Source organism: Callospermophilus lateralis, chromosome 17, assembly GCF_048772815.1.
Source record: "Callospermophilus lateralis isolate mCalLat2 chromosome 17, mCalLat2.hap1, whole genome shotgun sequence".
Taxonomy (NCBI): domain Eukaryota; kingdom Metazoa; phylum Chordata; class Mammalia; order Rodentia; family Sciuridae; genus Callospermophilus; species Callospermophilus lateralis.
This window is the reverse complement of record NC_135321.1, coordinates 76,372,412-76,392,718: the sequence shown is the minus strand read 5'-3', so window position 1 is coordinate 76,392,718 and position 20,307 is coordinate 76,372,412. Positions and strand designations below refer to the sequence as shown.

The 20,307-nt window shown below is 48.5% G+C and overlaps 1 protein-coding gene across 2 annotated transcripts in view; it reads right to left on the bottom strand.

Annotated features, from left to right (window-relative positions):
- The window catches only part of Syk (spleen associated tyrosine kinase), an 82,205-nt gene that overhangs the window by 18,676 nt on the left and 43,222 nt on the right, over window positions 1–20,307 (bottom strand). For both annotated transcript variants that reach the window (XM_076836599.2, XM_076836601.2), the window contains 4 exons: window positions 6,130–6,268; window positions 3,781–3,862; window positions 3,346–3,377; window positions 1,868–1,936 (listed from right to left, as the gene is read on the bottom strand). In XM_076836599.2, the coding sequence (XP_076692714.1) occupies window positions 1,868–1,936; window positions 3,346–3,377; window positions 3,781–3,862; window positions 6,130–6,268 (322 nt within the window). The remainder of the gene's footprint in view (window positions 1–1,867; window positions 1,937–3,345; window positions 3,378–3,780; window positions 3,863–6,129; window positions 6,269–20,307) is intronic.

Sequence of the window (20,307 nt, the reverse complement as noted above, 5' to 3'; positions counted from 1 at the left end):
CTCCTATGGGTCATGCTTCCTTGGTTGAACCCTGAGCCATCTCATCTGCTTGTAAGCCACAGAATTGAGTGAACGCAGGACGCTGTGGTCAAGGTTCATGGTGAAAGTGTCCCTTTCTGGGATTGTGCACCAGCTGGGACTGTGAGGTAGCACGTAGGATAAGTGGAATGATGAATGAAAAGGGGCAGGGCTTGGAGACGTGGACCATGCCCCTTCCCCTGGCCATCTGGCAAACCTGTGTCGGGGAGGTGGCCAAGGACGTGAGGGGACCTGGGCCTGGAGCTGGGGGAAGGCAGCTGTCCTGGGCAGGGCCTGCCCTGGGCTCCATGAAGCCCTGGACACGTGATGTCCCACTGACGACCACTGCGCCTTGTGAGTGTGGCTGCCAACAGGATGGCGGTCACGGACTTCAACTGGATGCAACATCATGACTTTGAAAAGGAGACTCATGCCTGGAAAGCACCCTGCCTCAGGCAGATCTTGAAGCTCCTAAGCGTAGGAGGCACCTTGTTGCCTGTTTCCCACTAGATACGACTCCTGCTGGACGGTAGCCATCTTGGCCACCCAGCAGGGTCTCTCCACACCAGGGGACAGGGGCGGAGCTGTGCAGGGTTCTGCCGGCCCACACCAAGGCAGACCTATTATTCCCCCCAGAGGTGTGAGGGGCCGTTCCCCTCAAATACGTCTCTGTTCTGTGGTCAACAAGATCAAGGCCATCTGAGTGTGGCTGTCAACTTGGAAAATTACTATTGAATAGGATTTCAGTGTGCTGATGCTTTGTATTTGTGTTGATTTTAATAAGTAGCTTGATCAACCTATTCCATGAGTTTAATATTCGATTATATGCCAAAATGTTTGGGATAGTGCTGATGAATATAAAAATGGCAAGAATTAACTTTACCCCCACTGAAGACCAAAGTCGATAGGAAGAAAGAGCAGTCCATGCCATGCACACACACACACACACACACACACACACACACACACATATTTGCCCTGTGAATTGTGCATATGTGTTAATCCAGAGTTCATGTTCAATTGTGCATATGTGTTAATCCAGAGTTCATGCACATATGTATGATTCGTTATAAATAAAATCATTAAAAATGATTTCCCTCCTCAAAAATCCAGTCACACAGCCAAACACACAAATCAATTCGATGTCAACTGCCCCAAAAAGAAAAATAGTTTTTCTAGCCCTCCTATTCCATCTCTTTTCTGTTATATTTAAAGTTCTGTATTGGAACTGTGATAACATAGAAAGAACTGAGTGAATACTAGATAATGAGTTAATATGCACCACAATTCTAATTCATTAACTAAGGTTCACGTCTAATGAATTAGGATAATGGACTCTAATTCTGCGCTGGAATCTCATAGCAGCCATGAAGTGGATGGGGGCACCCTCTGCATACAACCTGTGGTCTTTATATGCAGTGCACCTACCAAACCTGTTCCCAACAGATGCAACTGACAGTCAATCACATAACACCACCCCCACCCCCCCGGCATAATTCTGGGAAGTCAAAAGTTGGCTGTCTTTGAAAAGCTCTTCTGATAGGAATATTAGCTACCACTGATCACTCTCACTGCAATGACTTTGAAGATGCACTCGAGCAGCGTCAGCAGGCGGACATGGATGGACTTTATAACGAAACAACTGAGGACCCACATGGAAAGCACGGTGCACATAGGGTGTGGGTGTCGCGAGCTGCAGGTGCAAACGAGGGCTGCACACGGCAAAGCACCGAAGCACAGCGACACGGGGCAGTGGACAGGGAGGGCGGGCTGAGCGCCGGGTGAGCCAGGCCAGTCCTACCGCGGCTCAGGGACAGCAAGCAGGGGGCGGGGGGTCACGGTTTAGCACCTTTCTGCCGTCCCGCTTTGGTAAGTAGTATGATTTGATTCTTGAGATTATTCCACCCGCTGACCAACTCTAGAAACCATAATGGCAAAGAGAGCAGGAAATTTAGTGTCAGAAAACAAATTCAGGACCCATACCTGGCATCCTACCTGAACTGCTTCTGTGATGGAGCTCGGCTGAGTCCCTCCCTACCCTGCGGGTGAGGTTGACTCTTGGCCACTTGAAATGCTTCCTGTAGAGGTTACTACTTGGGCAGAAGGAGCTAGAAAAATATTAGGGAAATCTTTTCCACCCCTGAGCAGCCTCACTGGTTTCAACAAAGACTCAGGTCCCAAGTGGCAATTGCCCCTGGCAGAACATACATATAGATGTCGCTTTCTATGGATCTGGCTATTGGGGGTGAGTGGTGGGGTATCAGGTACAAAGTGAGGTACAGAAGGCCCACTTGCCTGGTGGCATTAGAGGGCACGGAAAGTCCACACTGATGTCCCTCAAAAGAATGAGAAAATCAATTCCTGCCTTGGATATAAGTCAGCTCCTAGCAGTCTAGAAGGAGAAGAAAGGCAGGGTTTCCCTTCAGAGGCATCAGGCACACACTGGGCAAACTGATGGAGAGGAACAGTAGCCTCGTTCTCACGCCCTATGGACCTGAGCCAGGACATGAGCTCTGCGCAAGACTCACAGTCTCCCTCCTTCTCCAGGAACTTCTTTTTAAATCTCACCAATCATCCACCTCCCAGTTCTCCTTCCTCTAAGCTTTTGTTGAACCAGTTTACTCGAAAGATCTAATTCCCTGATAACAATTTATCACTTGGGAGACATCTTATCTACCTGCCAAGTCACCCTGCTCAACATGTGGCCCTGTGGATTACACATATGGCCCTGTGAATTGTGCATATGTGTTAATCCAGAGTTCAAGGCTGAACTTGGATGAAATGTTCCCATTTCTCAAATCTGACAGAGGGCCTATTTCTGATTTGACATGGGGTTTCTTCCTTATTTTAGATACTTTTAGAAAATAGGGAGAATTTAGCTGGGTGTGTGCTATATGCCTACAATCCCAGCAGCTTAGGAGGCTGAGGCAGGAGAATCACGAGTTCAAAACCAGCCTCAGGAATTTAGTGGGGCCCTAAGCAACTTAGCAAGACCCTGTTCCAAAATACAAAATAATTTTGAAAAGGGTTAGGATTATGGTTCAGTGGCTAAGTGTCCTGGGTTCCATCCCTAGTACCAAAAATAAATGAATAATAAATAAATAGGGAGAATTTAACCCCAAACAATAACTTAGGAAAACTTGTCTAGCCTAGCACTGATAATAGGTTGGTTGCACCCAATACTCACTAGAAATCCCAGTTCATCAAGGGGTATGTTGTGAAGTACAATCAAAACAATGAACACTACTCTTATTAGCTAAACTCTGCTTTGCATTTGTGCTAATAAACATTTGCTTCACTGCCAGAGGTATGTCTAGTGACACTTACCACAGGATGAGCAATTGGTCCTTGTTGATGAGCTGCAAAAGTAACATCTCCTGGTTAGAAAGAGTATGGAAGGTTTCCTCTGTATACATACCTGCCCAACCCCCGCCGTTATCCCCTCCTCCACTCCACACCAATCAATGTGTCTGTACCACGCTGATTCTTGAGAAGACTACAGATCTCTGCACCCATTTCTTTTTATTCTCCTTCACTAGCTTTCACATTTATGCAACTAAAATGAATGAATTTTTTAAGTTAAAGGGATTGGCTGTCTTTTAAATCCATGGTTTTTAAAATGGGAGCATTCTGACAGCACATCTAATCACTCAGTAAGAACAAGGCCTCATCCAATAGGAGCCTGGAATAAACCAAATCTGAAACATGGTTGATTATGACCAATATCTGAAAGTCAGATATCCCTGGGTCTGGGGAACTCACCCATCTGTGCGCCAATTTTTTGACATGGAACTGTAAGAACTCTTAACAAACCATCTGGCTTGTAAGAATAATGTTCCACCAACTGAAAGAGAACAAAGGGAGAAAGTGTGGTAAATACCAGGGCAAGGAATGGAAAAATAGGGACAGAGAAACACTGACCACCTGACAGACTTAAAAGAACTCAGAAGACACTTAAATCTCTACAGGGGTCTAGGGAGGTGGGCACCCAACCAGGGATGTCCTCAGACCTTCTGTGTAAATGGCCAGATAGTGATATTTCAGGCTTTGGGGGACCCCTTACCATCAGTATCACCAAGTTCTTTATTTATAAAATAATCCTTTAAAAACAAACAAAAAAAAAATATGTCTTCAGGGCCTACACAGAAACAGGCCATGGAACAGATTTGGCCTAGAGGTTTGCGACGCCTGAGCTAAAGTAAATAAGGTGAAAATAGAGCAGGGTCGTAATTACTGACTCTCAGACAAATAATCCTGGGGTCTTGTGGTTGGAGTAGGGCACACAGGTACTTTCCAATGCTGTCAAGGAAAATCAAAGTAATCATGGTCATAAAAAATGGAAGATATAACTGGCTAGAAAATACACATTGAGAAGTATTCAGTGCGGGCAGAACGTTCTGATACACCCAATGAAAACAGCAAAGTGTCTTAGAAAGGAATATTCCAACAATTACCAATGTTGAGCTGCATCCCACAGCTCCTAGAACACTAGAGTGAGGCACAACCTTTGAAACTGTGAGTGAAAAACCACACAAGTAAAACTGTCATTGAGAAGTTGAATAAATGGCTATATATAAGTGACAGGCCTGGGATCTGAGTATTAGACTAGCAGAAAAGACTCCTGATGCCTTTATTTATTTATATTTAGTTGTGTTTTTCTTTTTGCAATCCTGGAGATGGTACTGGGCCTCCTGCACGCTAGGGAAGTGTTCTAGACCTGAGCCACAGCCTCAGCCCCTCCAGGTGCCTTTAAATGATTCTTGCAGGAGGCAAAAGACCATGATGGAAGTTAATATCAGAAGGCAGCATTCTGTATCAACCTCCCTAATGTGCTGGGAGCTCCGGGTACAGGTAAGATTATTAGTCTTTCAAATCAATACCGTTAAAATGAAGCACAGCCTGGGATCCCCAGGGAGACACATGCTGATGAGCCCCATTACCAAAAGCCAATGTCCACGTTGTGAGTGACTAATTATAATAACTACTACTCAAAAAAGGAGTATCTTTCTTTCTGCTTATAGCATTAAGAATGAAATCACATCCGGGGAGTAACTCCAAAGGAAATGAGGATCTGTGGTCTCGGTTTTTAAAAACGGCAGGGTTTGGGGTTGAGTGCTTTCCTGGATACTGGTCGACTACACGTGGGTTCCTGGCTGGGCCTGGGTGAGGACTTTTGAACTCGCCACAAGGATGTCCCTCACCCACAAAAGTTCAAGGTGGTTTTTCTGTGGGCAGAGACGGCTGGCTGTCTCTGTCTGTCACTACGGATGGCAGATGCCCTGTGAACATGGTGCACAAAGGACATCACTGTCAGGTCCTCCCTGTCAGTGAAAGTAGGTGTGATCTAAAGTGAGAACAACGTGTGGCTCCCTGCAGATGTGTGAAAAGCAGGGCTGAACACTTTCAGGGGTTCCCAAATGCGCAGGTATCTCCCCATCGTGAGTAGAGCAGGGCCAAGGGGAAACCATTTCTAGACCAGGGCTGCAACATTCCTAGACAAGCGGCATCCTGGAGCCCAGGAATGCAGACTTAACTTCACCAGGTGTCTTAGCTGCACAAGAGAGAGAGATTCTATCTGCAGTGCAGATGGCACCTGAATTCGATATCTACTCCTGCATCTCACAGCTCCTAGAACAATCTGAGTCCTGGCCCCTTAGCCTGGCTCCCTGCTCATCTGCGTCTTTATTTTGTGTCTATTTGTCTGAAAGATTATTCTGGGTTCTAGTTAGAATATCTTAGAAGGAAGCATATTCTAATTCCCCAAAGCCAGGCTTCCTGTTCAACTCAGAGCCCAGGCCTGAATGCACATCTGCTTATGGGCACTGAGAGCTATATGTCCCTGGGCAAGGGACAGAACCTTCTGGACCTTTGTTTACCAGGCACAACGGTCCTTATGCCATTGCTTCTCAAACATGCAAGTCCCCTGGAGGTCAGGGAGCAGGCTCTGATTGAGGAGGTGGGCAGAGACCCCTGTGTGCATTCCTAACATACCCAGGGGCTCTGCTGGTCTGGGGGCCATACTGTGGGTGGACAGCAGCCTGTCCCCTCTTATTCTTTAGAGCCCCAAGGGCCCTGTGCTCCAGCCATGAGGAGGGAGAGGACGATGTGTACCTGCCAGAGTGTGTCGAACTTCTTTCCATCGGGGATGGAGAGCTTCCCTGTCTTGTCCTTGTCGATGCGATAGTGCAGCACCTTCCCTTCGTGCAGCAGGCACAGGGCGTAGGAGCCATTATTGTCTCGGGCCCTGATCCTGGAAGAGAAGACACTGGGTCATCCCCACTCCAGCCAGTCCTGAGACAGGAGCCCAGGAGGCAGAGCCCGGGCCAGCAGATGCTCTCACGGAAATTTCAGCTGGGTGACACAGCCTGTGGGCTGTCCCAAGCCTCAAGGGCCCAGGAAGCCTCAACTTCTAGCTCAGGGTTGCTCTGCAAGAAGAGGCTGGTGGGTTCAGGATCAGGGCTCAGGTCTAGCAGGGCCCCAGCAGCCCTGGAGGGTAAGCCTAAGGCTCAGAGGACAGCCACACGGCTCAGGGTGACTAGCACATGGGACCTTGCAGGGTTCTGAGGGTCTGTGGAGCTGGGCGGGCTCATCTCCTTTTGGACCAGGGTCTTGGTTTGGATCAACCATAGATGGCAAGACCCACAGCCTTGCCCGGGGTGCAGGTGGGAGTGGTCTGGTGGGGGGGCTGCAGGGTGGGCACTCTAACCAGGAATTTTCTGGGGCACAAATGTAGAGATGTGAAGCTTCCAACCCTCGGGGCCTTCTTTACTCCTTCCCATCTTCCTGGTGCAGGGGCAGGGCTGGGATTCAGAATGTTCAAACAGCTGAGTCAGGTGAGTCCTTCAGAGAAGAACGTGCCATCCACTGGGGAGTGAGCGGCCGCACCACCAGGGCCGCCACCTGTGGTGCTGATGGTCCCTGAGAATCCATTGTCATCATGGGTCACCTTCAGTGCCCCCTGGTGCCCCAGGGGACTGAGACTTGGGATCTGATGACAGACAGATGAGGACACCCTCTCATGCACCACGAGAGCCTTCTGAGCTTCTCAGGTTCCACCAGAGGCAGCCCTGCTGTCCCTGCTGTCCCTGTTCAGGTCCAGATCATGAGGTCTGATCAGCCTGCGTCCCAAAGTCCCCAGGAAGCTTCTCCAGCCCCGGCTTTTGCTCAGATGAGGAAGCAGAGGTCCGAAAGCATGAAGCAACATGCCCAAGGGGACATGCTCAGGGACGAGCTCGGCTGTGGCCCAGCTGCCAGGGAGAACGTCTGCGAACGGGGGAATTTCTGTGCCTCTTCTGGGTTGCAAGAGGCCACGGCCAAGGTCACAAAGAGTGAGATAAGCTCTGGAACGGGCCGTGCCACACTTCCCGTTCTCCACCACAGACTCTCATCTCCAAAACCAAGCCCAGGACTTGAAAACCGGACCCCGGCGTTGGGGGCTGGAACTTTAAAAATGAATCTCTTCTCAAGTGGTGCTTAGCCAGGCACGGCGGCCGGCTGCGTTCCTCTATGCCCCGCTGCTCAGGGCAGCAGGCCAGGGGGAAGATGCACACCCAAACCCTCCCTGGCTCTGGCTGGTGGCTCTGCTGAAACCTCCCCCTCTGTGAAAACCAACAGAAACACCAGCATCTCAAGAGGTGAATTCCTGTTTCACGGTCATGGGTCAGTTAAAGCCACAGTGGGCTACTGGTAAACGAACCCCCCCCAAAAAAAAGCACACAGTGGAACATAGTTTTAGATGGATGGAAAACTGAGTCTACTCTATGGGGAAGCTAGTATATCATGTGGGGTGACTTATGCTTGCTTTGTTTATCTTATAAACATCAGTGGCTCACAGAATTGTGTGGATGTATAAATAATATAAATACCAAATCATTAAGCATTCTGCAGATACTTATAAAAGTTGGTCTTGGGAGAAGGACGACCAGAGGTCACATCAAAATTCTTCTTGATTTAGCTGGGTGTGGTGGAGCCCTCCTGCAATCCCAGCGGCTCAGGAGGCTGAGGCCGGGAGGTGGCTTGAGCCCAGGAGTTCAAGGCCAGCCTGTGCAACATAGTGAGACCCTGCTTGTTTAAACAACAAACCCCAAAATAGACACAGGAGATCACAGACTGCCCAGGGTGAGCATGCCATCAACCTCATGAGAAATCTGGTAGATGCAAATTAAGGCCACCACGGAAATACCACTAGACTGTTCCTCCTGGCAAAACCCCCAAAGACCGATAACTTCTGATGTTGTTAAAAATGGAGGGCAGCAGGAGCCCTCACATTCTGCTGGTGGAGCATGCACTGGGTCAACCACTTTGGAAAACTCTTTGGGCTGTCCTGCAATTCACACCTTCACGGATCAACAATTCTATCTCCAGGTATTAAAAAAACAAGTGTATGGTGCACCTGAGAAAGTGTTCTGGATCAGGCTCAGTGGCCCACACCTGGAATCCTAGCAATTTGGGAGGCTGAGGCAGGAGAATCACAAGTTCATGTCAGCCTCAGCAATTCTCAAAATAAAAAGTTGAAAGGGCTGGAGATGTGGCTCGGTGATAAAGCACCCCTGGGTTCAGTCCCCAGTACTGCAAAAAAAAAAAAAAAAGAAGAAGTTGGGCTGGAACGTTGATAACAGCTTTGTCTGGGCTCATCGACACCTGTATGCAATCTGGATGTTCACTGACCATAAAGTAAACAAATTGTATAAGCAATCTATTCATACAATATACTAAAGCAATAAAATGACAAGTGGCAGCTCTATGAAGCATCAGTAAGTCTCACAGACAGAAAACTTACTCCAAGAACATGAAGTCCTCTCAAAGCAAACTGATTTATACAGAAATGGACGCCTGGGCAGTAAAAATAAAAACAAAGACAAAAACAACCAAAATGTCCAGTAAGTGGTCCCTTCCAAGAGGGTTGTGTGGAGGGAGAGGATCCATCTTCTGGAACTCGGGCTGGATTTTATTTCTTGACCTGGGTGGTGTTGACTTGATACCTACTCACTAAGCTGCCCCTCTGTAGAGTCTGACACTCTCAGGTGTTTTATATCTCACTATAAAACCGGCGTAAAAAGAGCACTGGATCAAAGAGGAAACGGAGACCACTTCTGGCTCTTGAACACGTGTTTTCTGCAAGACCCCCACTTTCTCAAGCTCCCCAAGGGAACGGTCCTGCAGATTCCTACTCTCTACCTGGCAGCCCTTGCATGTTCCCCGAGACAGGTAGCTGGCAGGTGTGGCAGCTGCTGTGGACACACAGCCTGAGCAGTGCCCCGGGCAGCTGGCAGGAAGTGAGCACCGAGAAGGGAACCCACAAGCCCAGCATCTGGAGCTGGTGGAGACCAGAAGGCTTCGGCGACATTAACGGGCCAGCAGCCGTGAGCTAGCTGCTGGCTGCAGGCAGGTCCTGGGCTGGACTACACTGAATTTAAAATATGAGACAAATGGCTTTGGAAGCTGCCTCCCGGCTCCTCTTCTGGGCCACCTCCTGTTCCTGAGCAAACCCTCTTGGCAGGTGGTGTGGGCAGCAGCGGGATTACTGAAAGAGCCAGCACATCCTTGTCTTCCTATCAGGTTCAACAGGCCTCGGGCTGTTCGCCAAAACCTGGGACTGTTTATTTGGAAACTTTTTCCCCAAGATTCCCTTAGAAGAAGGAAGCTAACCGGTCTGTAGTTTGCCCTTAGACAGCTTGGGGGTTTCGGGGCTTGATCTCAAGGTTATGCTGAGAAGTTACGCTTACAGACCCTAGGCTGGTCCTCATCCTCCTGTGGTGTGGCTCCCCTCCTAGGGGGACAGGCCCAGGCCTGGGCTGGGAGGCCTCGAACCTGTGCCATGCAGAGGCGAGACGGGAGACTACTGTTCCCAGGCTGGGCACAGCCTGGAAGTGCTGACCCTCTTCTTCACCCTCTTGTGCCCTCCTGGGTGAAAGAAAGGCATGGCAGTGACGCTGGGCACGGAGGGCCAGCTGAGGACCTGGGCAGGGTGGGACGCCCACTCCAGGCAGCCTCTCTGAGGCTTCTAGGATAATGACAGAAGTGAGCAGCCCGGCACACCCCCGCCCACTCAATGTCCTCTTCTCCCTTGACATTTCCGCCCCTCTCAGGGCAGAGTAGAGCAGCACTGGGCAAGACACCATTCCAGAGGGGAAGAAGGGCACCTGGCATCGGCTGTGTAGGCAGGAGGGACATTCACTGTGGCTGCGAGGCGGAGGGTGGCCAGTTCTCACTCAGAGGCATTGACCTGAAAGTGGCTTTTCCAGAAAGCAGGGCTCGGGGGAGAGGGAGGAGGGAATGTGGGAGGCCATGACACCCTGAAGAGTGTCATGCCACTCAAAAGAGATGACAAGGCTCTTGATCCCCCAAAAGGCACAATAAATAAATATAAACAAAATAAAAAGGCATCTGGTAGGAACTTTGGCTTTGTGCCATCGCAGTGTTTAGGCACAGCATGCCCAGGCCATACAACACTGAAAATAAGATCAGTCCAGAACGCAATCCACGTCGGGGACCGTGCCAAGTTGCTTTTAGCACTTCTGCCTTTTAAAACATTTTATCACAAGCACCTCTCTGTTCGAGTTTATGAGGGTGGAGAAAGTTCATGCCTCCTCTCTTTCAGCGTCATTGAAACTTGGATCAGCACCATTGAGCTGATGCCGGCATCGCCCTCAACTGCCTTTGAACATTAATTTACCTTCAGACAGACTGGGATGCTCTTCTGCTGACCTATGACTGCAAAGCCACACACATCATGTAAAGTGGCCCACTTTGATCAATCATGGCCACAGATGAGAGCTCTGACGGAACTTAGTTTTTATTATGGCATCGGAGGCTCACAACAGTCAAACAGTCCCATTCATCATGAACAAGGAGAAGGTTTCTGTAAAATGCCTAGCTCACTTTCAAAAAATAGAACTAAAATTGAGTTGAAATGTGAGAAGGGAAAAAGAGAGTATCAAATAAGAGCAAAACAGTGGGTTTGGTTAAAGGGCAAACACTAATACTGCTGTTGTAGTGGGCAGGGGGTGACCTCTTAATCCAGCAACCAGGCAGGCACTGGATGTGAGAGTCCACATAAACAGGGCAAAACCTCTTCAACTCTGGAGGAAAGCAATCCCAATATAGGACGCCCAGGATTCCCACGGATGAATAGCAATCAAATTATGAGCGCAAAAATGATCATCCAAAACACAAGGGAAGACAAGTTATGAGAAAAGGACCATAGACTAAAAAGAGAGAGGAAGAGACAGAGACTGATCTCCCGACCCTGTTACTTTCAGCATTTGAAAAAATCAGATATGGAATACAAAGTATGTATGAAATGCTTAGAGAAATAAAAGGTGGGATAACAGAAATTACTAAACAGCGTGATTCTCTCAAAAATTCCCAGAAATATTTGAAAAACTACAACTGCTAGAAATTTTAAAAAAACATAATTGATAAGGAAAAACCAATGAGTGAGTTTAACAGCAGATTAAAAAGAGACCAAGCAAAAATTAGTGAATTGGAAAACAAATTCAGTTTTATTTCAGTATTATTACCCAGTGGAGCATATAGAGAAAAGTGATGAATAAGGAAGAATTATGAAGGATAAATTTAGAAGGTCTAACATATGTTTAATAGGAGCCTATGAAGCAAGAAATGGTAAGCATGAAAGAAGGCAATTTATATGGGAATAAAATAGCTAAGAGTTCTTTAGAACTGATGAGAGAAAAGATTTACAGCTGTAGAAAGGACAGATACATGAGAACCACTGGCTCAGCTTTATATCTATTAATTTGTTCATCTGCATAATGATTCAAGTTAAAACCTGACAGTAGCCATCCCTTATCTGAAGGCAGTGTTGACTAAAACCTCCAATAGGTATCTGACCTTGTGGATGGTACTGAGCTCTAGGTATACCAAGCATCACATTAAGTACTTCACTATATGTACTTAGCACTTTACAGGTTATCTTTGGCGTATTCACATTGCCAGCTTCACTACTCTTACTCTTGGGCCATTATTAAATAAAATGAGGATTAACTGAATACAAGCATTGCTATATCACAACAGTTGATCTGATAATTGAGATGGCTGCTAAGTGAATAACAGGTGGGTAGTGTATACAGTGTGGATACACAGGACAAAAGAATGACTCAGATCTCAGGAGGGACAGGATAGGACCACACATGATTCCAATAAAGGACACAGAACACCATGTAATTTAAAACTTCTGAATTGTTGATTCAAGGTATCAGGCTCCTAGGTGTCAGGCTTGCCTGACTCATAACCTGTGTTTTACACTGTCTCACTCAAGTTTCTACAAGTTACAAACAGTTTTAAGTTTAACTCTGTCTCACCAGTCAAATATGGCAGCTTTTGGGGTGTGATACAGGAATATTCTCACCTATAAATATGGGCAAAGTCTCTCCAGTGAATTATGGAAACCTCACACACTCACTGTGGTTATTTGTGCTTAATTCAGCCTTTACAGCTAACTCACATCTCAAATAGGCTTAAACGAGGTCCCCAGACCAGCAGAATCAGCAACATGGGCAAACTTGCTAGAAATGCAAACCATTAATCTTAACTAAATCTTACCCTAATCTTAACCTTAGTGAATTAACAATGCAGGGGGTGGGGACCCAGCAGTCACAGCTCCTAGTGTACACACACACACACACACACACACACACACACAGATCTGAAAGCTGCTGCTCAGTATACCATCTCCTCTGGCCCTTGTGTATGCTCTGTGAAGCCCAACTTAAGGTACAGCATCCATCTTTATCCTTAACCCTAATTTAGATTTGTTCCTTGGGCATAGGGAATAATACAAAAGTGTATATTCTCACAAGCTGAGGAACTGGCTGCAGAGTGAATAGTTTTTTTATGGCTTCCTTATATCAGGTGGCAATTTCACTGAAGAGCGTCGGTGATGCTATTTCTGAAACACAGTATCTGCCTGTCTTCCGGGCCACGTGGTTGGGCAGGGGGCAGGGATGGTACAGGGATCAGTGACAGGGGTTAAATTCTGAAGTTCTGATATTCAGGGTGATGATGTCACTTCTGGTGTCCCCCAAGCCAGGTCTTCCCAGGCCTGCTCCTGAGTAAGAACTGCATGGCTCTGATTTGCACACCCCAGATTATGTGTGGACACAGCCCTTTCCTTAGGCAGCCCCAAATCACAATGTACAAAGATTTGTTCAGCCCTCTGGACCATCTGTTCCTGTTGATCATATCCTGCAGGGCCTCCCGCGGAGCCGCAAACCTGAGAGGCATGAATGAGTTAGTGAGTGTGTGTGCATGTGTGTGTATACAGGAGGAGTCTAAGGGCTTGGTGTGGAAGGGAAGAAAGAGAAGGGGAAAATAACCGAGTGCATCATACTCTCCCTGGAAAATGACTGATAGAAAAAGGATGGCTCAGGGATCAAGTGTTCGTTCCTTCATGAAAGGGGTTGGGGTGGAAGGGCAGGAGGGCAGGAGGGCCTGTGAATTCCACATACAGAAGACGTAGGAAAAGGCCACACAGGTGCTTTGACCCTCTGAAGGGCCAGCTGCACTCCTCCTTGTTCTCTGCTCCGAGGGCCTTCTGAACAACGTTCCCTATCCACAAAGAGCAAGGGCTTCTTGGGGTGATTTTAACTGTACACCCAAGACCTGTCATGGGAGAGCAGCACTTATAAGGTGTCCCACCCGATCACGCAGAGCGACCAAGGCCAGAGCAAAAGGCCTTGAATGCTTTCCTGACCCCCAAGCCCAGCCCACAGGCCACAGCTTCCTGAGAACTGCCCCACGTGGGAGCCTCAGATCCCGGGTTTTCAGAATTGCCTGGCATCTTGGTGTAGAAGTGAGGTGTCCACCAAAGCTCATGGGTGTGACCATGCAAGATATTTCAGAGGTGAACTGACCAGGTTAGGACAGCCTTAGCCTAGTCAGTGCCTTAATCTGCTGGAATGGACCAACGGGGTGGGAACTGTGGGTGTGCAGGGTGTGGCTGGGGGAGGTGGGTCGGGGGGCGGGTCGCTGTAGTTGACATTTTGTCTCTGGTCTGCAGTCTCATCTCTTCTCTCTCCTTGCTTCTTGACAACCAGATCCTGACCTGCTTTCTTCCACCACACTCCTCCTCCATGATGTTCTGCCTCACCTTGGATCCACAGCCGGGAAGTGGTCCATCCCTGGACGGAGACCTCGAAGCCCTGAGCCTCAGATTAACCTTTCCTCCTCTAAGATTGTTCTTGTCAGCCCTTTGGGTCACTGCAGTGAAACAGTGGACTTCTTCCCTCCTGGTTTCCCACCCTTCCCTCCCTTGGCCCGACTGCTCAGCTAGTTCATGAGCGGGGCTCCCTCCTGACCTGGGCAGGCTGCGGTGGCCGGCTCAGACCCTGGGCTGCAGGGTCTCCAGCTCTGTGTGTGCTCGGAGTGCCCCTGTCTGTGTCAGTCCGCTTTGCATCTCTGTGACTGAAACACCTAACAGGATCGACTCAGAGCACGGAAGTTGATTTTGGCTCACGGTTTCCATCTCTGCCAATTCCATTTCTTTGGGTCTGAGATTAGGCAGAGCGTCCTGGCCAGAGGGCCCAGTGGGGAGAGCTCTCAGACCATGGTGGGGTCAGGAACAGAGAGGGAGAGCGGAGGGGGATCCAAACCATGACACCTTCCCCCACCCATACTCAGGCCAGCTGAGGGCCCCCTGAGAGATTTTAGTTCTATCCCAGAAAGATTACTCTTTGGCCAACTTCCGTTCTCAGAGTTAACAAGGACCCTAAAAATATACAAATCGTGACTAATAATGAGTTGTGAACTTACAGAAAGGACTGATATCTATTTCTAGATAGAGAGAGCAATATTACTCAGTTTTTGTGAATGGCGAGGCAGTCAAAATACCATCTGATACAGACCTTGTAGAAAAAAAGGGGATTTTAGAGATGTATCAGGCAGCTCATTGAAAAAATACATTATTTTTCTAAATTTGTTTGCTAAAAGTATTTACCAGTTTTAAAAAAAGACAGTAATTGATTATGGTTATTTTGCTCTTAATTTTATATTTTTTTAAAGAGGGTCTCCAAATTTTGCAGGCTCTGGACTCCACCAGTCCTGGATTCTTCCCTGGGGGAGGGACACATAATTTTAGGGAAATAAACTTTTTGTTTCCTTTTTCTAACAGATTCACTTTGTAGCCACACCTGAGCTGTGACTGACTTCTCAAAATAGCTGGAGGAGATCAGAGAGAGCCAAGAATCGTGTTTCATCCCTTCCCCACACAGACTCACAGGGACCTGTCCCCATGTGGAACAACGGAAGTGCTACAGCATTTCAGGTCATAAGGAGCAAACACGAGCTGGGGAGATGGGACAGACCCACAAAACTTCACTAATTCAGGTGGTGGACAGACACTGAGTACCCCGCACAGGTCAGTCACAGGCCTGCACAGGACAATGTCACAGGTGGCTTAGGGGGAGTCACAGGCAGAGACAAAGTGACAGGGGCATGCTGGGAGTTCACAGCGCGCAATTCCAGGGAAATAAGGCCAGTGGGTATCCCAGGGCCTCTCCTCTGTCCCTTAAGACCACTCCACCCTTAACCTCCTGAGGTAAGATACAGTAAGAAGCATTGATAAAAGTAGCCTCTAGGTAGCTAGTAGCTATGGCAAGAGCGGGGAGGACTGAGGCAGTGAGGGATGGCTCTGTGTCTTTCTGTGTCCCACTGAGAGAGGGTGACCCAGTGTCACCTCTAAAGAGGGCTGCAAGGTCACAGGTTTCCCCCAAACAGGGGTCCTGCTATGTTGAACCATAAAGTAACCCAAAACTTCTAGAATGACTCTCACAGCTTCACCTGTGACTGCTCGGGTGATTCTCTAAATGGGACTTCCAGCAGGTCACTCAGCAGCACCCCACAGGGAGTCCTTGGGATTTAGCTCCCTCTGTTCATTCGTGAGTCAAAGGCAGGCTGTTTGGTAGGCTTCCACACATGCCCAGCATCTTCGCACTGTAAGGTCCCTGCTTAGTATCTGGACAGCCACCTTCAGGGACAGCCACCATTTTAAGAAAAATCTTGCTTTCCTGCCCGAGGGTGTTTCTGAGAGAGACTCAGCACTCCCTTACCCCAACCCCACCCTTAACAGCTTGCCTTAGGACCTGCCTGGCTCTGGTCCCTGAGTCTGCCCCATAAAAGTCCCAAGCCCCAAGCCAGTTCTGCCTCTCTCTGTCTATAGAGAGATGGCCTTTGTCACCTCTGACAAATAAAGTGTCCTGTGAGTCTCTGCCTGGTCTCTGTCTCTCATTTCTCACTTTCCCATCTCTCTTCCTCACTTTTCTTCAGGAATCACAAAACTTAGATTCTGTTTCTAGATCAGGGAGCCCTGAGGTTCACCAGAGGGAGGGCTGGGGAGACTTAGCTGGGGTCACCCAGGGCTAGGAAGGGACCTGTGTGGGAAACCTGGGTGGGCACCTCAACCCGGAACAGGGAAGTCAGTCGGGGAGACGGGTGGACAGGCATCAGAAATATCAGGACAAAAGAACTTACTTAGCAGTTTTTGTTCTCTGTGTATTTGTTCTTTGAGGTTTGGCTCATTTCCCCCTTTTTTTGGGGAGGGGAGGAGGGGGGTACTGGGGATTGAACCCAGAGGCACTTAACCACTAGCCCTCCGTGTATTTTATTTTGAGACAGGGTCTTCCTAAATTGCCGAGGCTGGTTTTAAACTTGTGATCCTCCTGCCTCAGCCTCTTGAGCTGCTGGGATGACAGTTGGGCACCACAGTGTCCAGGTCATTTCCTTAGTTTGGGTTCAGAGCCTTCTCCAGACTTCCATTAAACCCTGGCGAGACCACACTGTGGCTGCAGTCACCTGGACCCCATAAGGATTCCAAAATCAGCAGCTGCGCAAGTTATGTTAAAGGGAACAGAACCTACACACATCCTACTGTATACTTTCATCATCTCTACTTTTAATACCCAACGTAAATGCTATGTAAAAATTGTCAGTCTATATTATTTAGGAAAGAATGACAAGAAAGATAAACAGTCTTTGTATGCTCAGTACAGGTACCATTTTAAAAATATTTCGGATAGAATCATCAGCGCTATTCACCTAACCTCACTTGGCTGTTTTCACTGCTAGGACCTCTGTTAACTGTACTTTGATCCTATTGCTCAGTCCAGGTCTTTCTAATCCAATAAAGCTTGGATCTTCCAGATTACAACAATTCCATGTTAAGAGATGGCAACACAAGATTATCAACCCATCGCTGCAACTGAGACCAGAGTCTACCTCCTTAGAACAGTCAGGATGGGACTTCTGATCCCTGGCTAGGCAGGGCCATCACCCCTTGCTAGCCTGAAGCAGCCATAAAAGATGGATCTTCACCCCTCACTAACTGGTAAGATCAAGGGATCAGAGTCTCAGGGAGGAAATGAGAGGGGATTTAGAATAAGGAGAGAGAACTATGGAATCTTACAGGAAACATCCTCAAGCCATCGAGATGCAGACTCACGTCACGAGATGCAGAAAACACACTGGCTCTTGGCTTGCGATCTTGAAAAATGAGGGAAATGCACAGGCGCACAGGAAATCTGGCGTGAAATTCTGCAGCCCCACCCTGGATCCACCTCCCATCCAGCCCCTGATGTAGCCCTTCTATAAATATTGAACCCCCCCCCCCCAATCCAAGGCAGGGCTTCTCACTTTCGAGACAGCCTACATTCTCCTTTGAATGTGCATCTACCTTCCTAATAAACCTCTATCTGTGCCTTAAAACAAAAAATTCAGATCCACGAATGTGGAACCCACATAAATGAAAAGCTGGCTATATTTAGTTATCCGTCTCCGCTGCAAAGCAGCACCTCATAGGTGATGTCTAGGCATCAGCAGCTGCTGGATCACCTTTGCTTCATTGAAGGATGGATTGCTACTTGGAGGGAGTCACTAGATCTTAACAAAAGCAAGTTTCAGAAACCCCAAATTCGCTACAGGGTCCTGTCTCCAAGTACACTCAAGGGCAGTCCTTGCCCTCAAATTCTGCCTTCTGTCTTGTTGCCACATTGCCCTGAGAACAAGGACAGAAATGAGATGTGACCCCTAACCACAAACTCACACGGAGAAGGGTATGGGCCCTGCGCACCTTATACAGAGCCATCATCCTGAGCACCACGCGAAGGGACAGGGACTCAAAGGGAATGTGAAGCTTGTCCTATCACCAGGGAGCTGGAAGCCCAGACACAGAACATGGGCACCAGGGACATTCTGCACTGTGCCCTGGGGACGCTGCAGCAGAGCTTGGCACATGCCACCCTGTCTTCCCACAAGCATTAAACACAGTTCCTGTGCTCAGGCATGAGAAGGCAAAGACCCCAAGGTCACAGTAAAAAATAAACTCTGCCCCACTGTTCCAGCATGCATGAATGTGCACGGCCTGGCTCTGAAGGGTGGGCCCCCTTCTTCTCCAGAGCCTGTTGGGGATATGAGAGGCAGAAAGACCACCCTGTACACCTGGTGCATCTGGCCCTAACTGTCCCAAAGGTGGCCCCACCAACTCACCAGGAGCAGAGCCTACCAGTGCCTGAGGTCTTCCAGGTTATCCCTCCTCCTCCACCCCTACCCTCCTCCCTCTGCACCACCCACGCTGGCCTCCCGTGGGGGCCCAGCCCTCAAGCACACCCCTGCCTCGAGGCACTCACAAGAGCTCAGGTAGGATGGGTCCTTATGGCCACAGGTCTCTCCTTTGCAGTGAGGCTCTCCCTTACCACCTGGCATAAAACAGGACCCTAGTTATGTGCCCCCAACAGACTATCAGTTCTCCATATTCACAGGTTCCACATCCAATACTTGTTCAACCACCTGGAAAACTGAATTATTTCAAAAACAAAAAAAATCAGTCTGTGCTGAGCATGCACAGACTCTGTTCTTGTCATTATTTCCTAAATAACATAGAATAACAACTCTTTCCACAAGATTCACATCACATTAGGTATTACAAGCTATGTAAAGAGGATTTAGAGCATCTGGGAAGATGGGCACAGGTTATGTGCAGATAGTGCACCATTTTATACAAGAGACTCATGCACTGGTGGATTTTGGTATCTGAAAGGGATCCTGGAAGAAATCCCCCCGCGGATGTGGAGTGATGGCCGTAGTGAGCACTCCTAACTGTTCAGTGTCTCTCACTAAGACGCTGGCTCCACAAAGGCAGATACTTGCAGGGCTGAGTTCTCCCACGGCAGAACCCCTCAGGGCACCCAGGATTTGGTGCTTTACAGAACTACAGACTCCAGTAATGTTGGTTCTTGGGTAGATGAGCAGATAAAGTAACAGGAGAGGAGACACAAGCCACATTCTTTGGGAAAATCTAAAGAAAGGCTTGTGGAGGACTAGGAGAAAGAAACCAACAGCTTGGTGACCCCCCTTTTCTAAGTGAGGATGCCCAGCCGTGACTGGAATCCAGCTGTGACTTCAAAAACCCTGGGCCATGGCTATTTGTTGGAAGGAAAGAACATCTTAGGACAGGTCAGATCTGAATCACTCACCACCAGGCTTGGGATCTCCTGCAACGGTGGTGCATCCCCACAGGGGCAGGAAGGACAGACGCCCGTCATAGACTGAAGACAGGAATATTCATGGCAGATGTGCAGCCTCAAGATCTGCTGCTGGCTCATAAGACCCACTGGAGTCTGTTAGCTCTACTTCCCACCAAATAAACACCAGCGGACACTTGTCAAGGTGAAGGAATCCGGACCAGCGTGGGGGCTACCTGAACCTAGGAGGATCATCACATTTGTGGACGTAGACCCTGCTCCATGCCAGACACAAGGAGGATCTGGGCCAAAATCAGGATGCTAGAAACTTCACAGTCTACAAAATTACACGAGCCCATTTCAGACATGCAAGTACCGTACACCACTGCCCCGCAGAAATGTGCTTGGTCTCCACCAAGCACCCCACTTAGGCATTGTATTGCAGGAGGACTCATTGTCGAAATAAGATCTTCAAGTAGTAAAGGTTTCTAGGATGCCTCTTTATATTTTATCTGTAACGAATAACCATGAATGTTCCTAGTGAAGAGAATTTCCTGGTGCTAATGTTGGAGAAGGAACACTATGGACCCAGAGTCCATGCCCTGCTGTGAGCTTGGCATGTGTTTTCATTGCATCTGCAAGGCCACAGTAGGCAACCTCACCACTGACCCCAGACCCAGACAAGCTGAGCCTCAGGAAGGTCATCCCGCAGTCCGAGGTCCTACAATCGGCATTAGAACCTTGATTGTGAAGTGGGGACGCTCCAGCTCCACCGTGGGCTCCTGCCTCTCACTAGTGACCTCCCTGACACAAGGCC